The sequence below is a fragment of the Hirsutella rhossiliensis genome, assembly GCF_020360975.1.
Source record: "Hirsutella rhossiliensis strain HR02 chromosome Unknown scaffold00001, whole genome shotgun sequence".
Lineage (NCBI taxonomy): Eukaryota > Fungi > Ascomycota > Sordariomycetes > Hypocreales > Ophiocordycipitaceae > Hirsutella > Hirsutella rhossiliensis.
Window position 1 is genome coordinate 3435769 of NW_025408667.1, and position 4716 is coordinate 3440484.

General features: G+C 37.4%; 1 protein-coding gene across 1 annotated transcript; it reads right to left on the minus strand.

The window, feature by feature from the left end:
* Positions 1–295: 295 nt before the first annotated feature.
* Positions 296–1453, minus strand: HRG_00421 (integrase core domain-containing protein; the record flags this gene model as incomplete). The annotated part of the gene is made up of 1 exon (XM_044858892.1): positions 296–1453. One exon carries the CDS (start codon positions 1451–1453, stop codon positions 296–298), a length of 1158 nt encoding a protein of 385 aa, XP_044725292.1.
* Between the last annotated feature and the right edge of the window lie 3263 nt (positions 1454–4716).

Here is a 4716-nt window from a genome sequence, read left to right on the forward strand (position 1 = left end):
ACAACCAGGCGTGCCTTGCACTTAACGAGAAAGCCGTGTTTGTCAGTCTTATAGACAAAGACCCACATGCACCCTAGGACCTGTTGCCCTTTCGCCTTCTTCCACGGGACTTCTAGGAAGGAACCCATTGCTTCGTGGGAGGCTAGGTGATCTTTCTGGGCCTGGATAAAGTCCTGCTTATATGGGTGACCTTCAAGGTCCCTCATCGTCTTAGGGGGATCCGGCAGGCTCCTTTTGTGGACCTTGTTTGGCTTAAATAGCCTTCCTGCGGTGAAGGCCCCATGTGAACCGTCTTCTATCCGCACGGGATTAAAATCTTGAAAACGGTCTTCATGATCTGTCCCTGTATGGTCAGAGAAGGTAGCCAATTCCAGGGGTTCCTGCGGATGGGCTGATCTCCCACCCCCTCAGGGACAGAGACTGGCAGATGGACTGAAAATACTGCCTCAAGTGACTCTTCGGGCTCTGATGGCGGAGGTGAGATTAGCGCTGCTTCGAGGTCTCTCAACCGATCATAGTCTTCCTTGTCGGTCAAGTCTTCATTTCCTAGTTCGTCTGTATTGACAAAGATGGTGCTTTGGGCGTCATCTTCGATCTCTTCTTCCAAGGCCTGAGCGTTGGATTGTTGACTTTCTGGGACTTCCACCTTCTGTACTAGCTGGTTGATAGTCTCTAGCAGTTCGGGCTGTATATCCTTTCCGTCAAAGAAGGTGCCTTCATCAAAGATGACGTCTCTGGTCAAGATGACCTTCCCTTTGTGCGGGACCCAGATCTTGAAGATATTGGACGATTCGTAGCCAACTAGGTAGCCGATATGGGCTCTTGGGTCTAACTTCCGTAGTCGCCTTTGCTTGAGCTGGGCTTCTGATGTCATCGCATAGGCCCGGCAGCCATAAGCCTTAAGGTGTGCTAGCTGCGGCTGTTTCTTGAAGAATAGCTCGTGTGGTGTTCTCCACTCATTGGATTCGCGAGGGGTCTTATTCTTGAGGTAACAGGCGGCTTCGACAATTTCCTTCCAAAGGTCATGAGGCAGGTTGGCCGAAATCCGCATTGCTCGGGATTTTTCTGTTACGGCACCCCCTGACCTTTCGGCACCTCCATTCTGGGCCGGGGTATTGGCGGCCGACTTTTCTGCCGTTATTCCCTGTTGCCTCAGCCAGCCTCGGACCCTTTTGGTGAAAAGCTCGCCATCTGATCGTATGACCTTGGCACAAAATCCGTGTCTATTTTTCATCCAGTCCACAAAGTCCCTAAGAACAGCTAGGCTCTCTTGGTCTGATCCGTGGGTCCGCATGAAATAGGGGAAGACCATGCCTGAATAGGCATCTGTAACGAACATAATTCGTACGTAGTCTTCAAAATTAGGATCTAGATCGGTCCAGTCAATCCAGAGTTCCTGGCAAGGCTGGTCCCTTGTACGGGTCGGCGGTCTCCGTGCAATTTGACGATGCATCTTGGCTTGGCCACAGGCTTGGCACTCGGCTGTTCTTGGACCTCTTAATCGGGCTCCAAGTGAGCTCGTCCCAAGCTTTTCGAGGGCTAAGGGTCCTGGATGACCCATTCGTTTGTGCCAGAGTGGACCATCGCCAGGGGAGGCCGGTCTAGGGTCCTTGGATGAAGCTCTTGCCTGCTTAGCTATAAAAGCCGCCTCGATATCGTCTTTCGATATAGGTCGATAGCTGAGAACAAATTGGCCTAATTTCCGTTCTAGCAGACCAACGGTCCTGCCGCTCTTGTGGACTAGCCGTGTAGGGGTCTTTAAGGTATCCCAATGTATTCCTTGGTCCAGAAGACGCTGGAAGGAAACAAGGCTTGTCGCGAAGGTAGGGCAGTAGGCCACGTGCTTAAGACGTAGAAGCCCCTGTGACCCGTCGGGCTTTGTAAGAGTCAGGTTGATCCTGCCGTATCCTAGGATTTTGACTTCTGTGTCTCCGGCAATAATGTATTCGCCCCTTGCCTTCCTAAAGGATCGGAACTTATGGAGGCAGTTAGAAATATGCAGAGTGGCTCCAGAGTCAAGGATTGTTAAGCAGTGTGGTTTTCGATCTAGTTAATCCTAATCAATCGATATTAATAGACTAATTAAATTAACTAGTAAGATTATTAATCTTATTAATCTATATAGTGCTATAACTACTATAGAGGCGCTACTAATTTAATAATCTATTTTAGTAGGATAACTAAGTAAAGGAGCGCTATAGCGTAGTATTTAGAAAGATACTTAATTAACTACTCTATACTATTATCTTTAAAGTCTAATATAAGGACTTCGATGCTAACTCTTTATATATTCTAGTATTTTAATAGTTTCTACTAATAACTATGCTCTATCCTATTAGATTATATAACGCGCTCTTAAAAAAACTCGCTCTACCTCGTTACTTATTACTAGAATTAAAAGGATATTAATTACTATAATCGAAAGGTATAGAAAGCGTATTTATTATTAGTCTTATAGCTACTACTTAATAGTAGTTATCTTACCGAGCCTATATAGTTCTTAGTTATAATAATTATCGAACTTATCTTAGCTTTATAGCTAATAGTAATCCTTTAGGCCTCGCGCGATCCTATTAAATATAGATACTAGCTCTCGGGTTTCTAGACTAGCTTTAGCTTCGTACGATAGTATAGTACTAAGATTGCTATCTTAATAGCTCCGCTAAAGCTCCTTAACGTTATTAATTACTTTCTTTTACTAGGATGCTTTCTAGTTACTTTAGATATACTTTATATAAAAATCTAGATTAAGTATAATATTAGTAGTATAAAGAGGAGAGTCGTTTATCTTATTATAATACTTATTAAGGGTCTCCTAGCTACTCTAAATCTATAAATAAAGCTCCTTATTAGCCTTAAATTTAAATAAAGCTCCTTTAAGGTACTTAATTAGTATATTTATAGTAAAGAGTATAAAGTCGATTATTATATTATATCCTTAGTAATATAAAGTTGCCTCTTAGAATAGTGCTAAAAACGTCTAGACTATTTAAATCTTCTACTAGTCTAAAAAGGAGAGGAAGTCGTCTTTAAGGTTATCTTAGTAGGCTTTATAGAATCTATTAATCTTTCCTTTATACTAAAGTATAACCTTATATATATTAGTCTAGCTATTCTATCTTATACGATTATCTAATAGAACTAGTCGCCTTACTAGCTTAATAAAAGCTTAGGTATAGCCGCTTAACGCTTAAATAAAGATAATAATATTATAAAGCTTACTAAGTAGACCTATTTTCTAGAATAACTATTATAAGGATTTATTAGTAGATCTAGCTATACTATCCTAAGCTATAATCTCCTACTCTTTATATAAGTCTAACTCTTTTATTAATATAAAGTTATAAAAGAGAAAGGCCTAAATAGCTAAGTTAATAATATAGCTAATATAACGTATATAGTAAATAACTAGATCTTAATTAATACCTTATTATTTAAGGTATTCGCTTATTATATAGTAAAGTATATCGTTAGAGCTTACATTATCGCTAACGATAGATCTAACCTTTTAAAAGATACTATAGTCCTTAAGGACTAGTAGTATAGCGTAGAATTACTTTAATCTAAAGTAGCTAGGAATCCTACGAAGACCGATAAGAAGCTTAGATAATTTATCCTAGTCTTATATAATAAAGTAAGTATAGATTCTAAGAAGAAGAAGCCTATTTAAAAAAGTCTATATATTAACTACTAGATAAATACTTAAACTTAATAATTAAAGCGCCTTTTATATAAGATCCTTTTAAGATTTATATATTATATAGATCGCTTTCTTAATCTTAAAGTATATAGTTATAATATATCTATCTACTTTTAGATTAAGTACTTTATAAAGGGCGTAAAACTTAGGCTATTTAACGATATAAAAAGATAGATTTCGCGTAATAATTAATATAGTAAGTGCCTCTATAATAATTTCCTTATTAAGCACCTTATAAAGGATATAGTTATTAATTACCTCTATCTACCCTATTAATATAGCCTTAAGGTAAAGCTATTTAAGCTACTTAAATACCGTATTTAAAATATAAGGTACTTCTACTATAATAATCCTATAAATCTTTATAAGGTACGCTCGAAAGGTATTACTCGCTTAGTATCGATAGCTATCTATATAATACTTATAATAAAAGAGTCGGTTTTTACTAGCTCTATTAGGTTTATATAGTCCTAGTAAACAATAATATTCCCTAGTTATAATTGCTAAAATACCTCTTATATTTTTAGATATAGTATTTATATTAATTCCGTTTAAATTATTAATAGAAAGTATTATAAAGGATAAATTAAGTTTAGTTTCTATAATAAATATTAAAGAGAGTATAGTATTTAACTTATAGAACGGATAGTATATAAAGTATAAAGTTAACGGATTACCTATATAAATCTACTATTTACTTAAAAGATAGGGGGGGGGTTCCGGCTAGTAATATAACTACTTTAGGTAATTAAAAGAAAATAATTTCTAGATAAGCGCGTAATTATCGATCTTTATTTACCGATAATAAGGATTACCGGCGCTTAGATTAAATAAAGTTTAATCTATTAATCCTTATAGCGCTATAATCCGCCGTTTAAGGCGCCGCCCCTTAATTTAATTTATTAGCTAGATAACGGGGCTAGTAACTAGCAGAAGCTAATAAGAGATAGTAAAGGAACGCTACGCGGATTAACTAGGATTAATAATCTAGTAGTTAATTTAATTTAATTTAATCC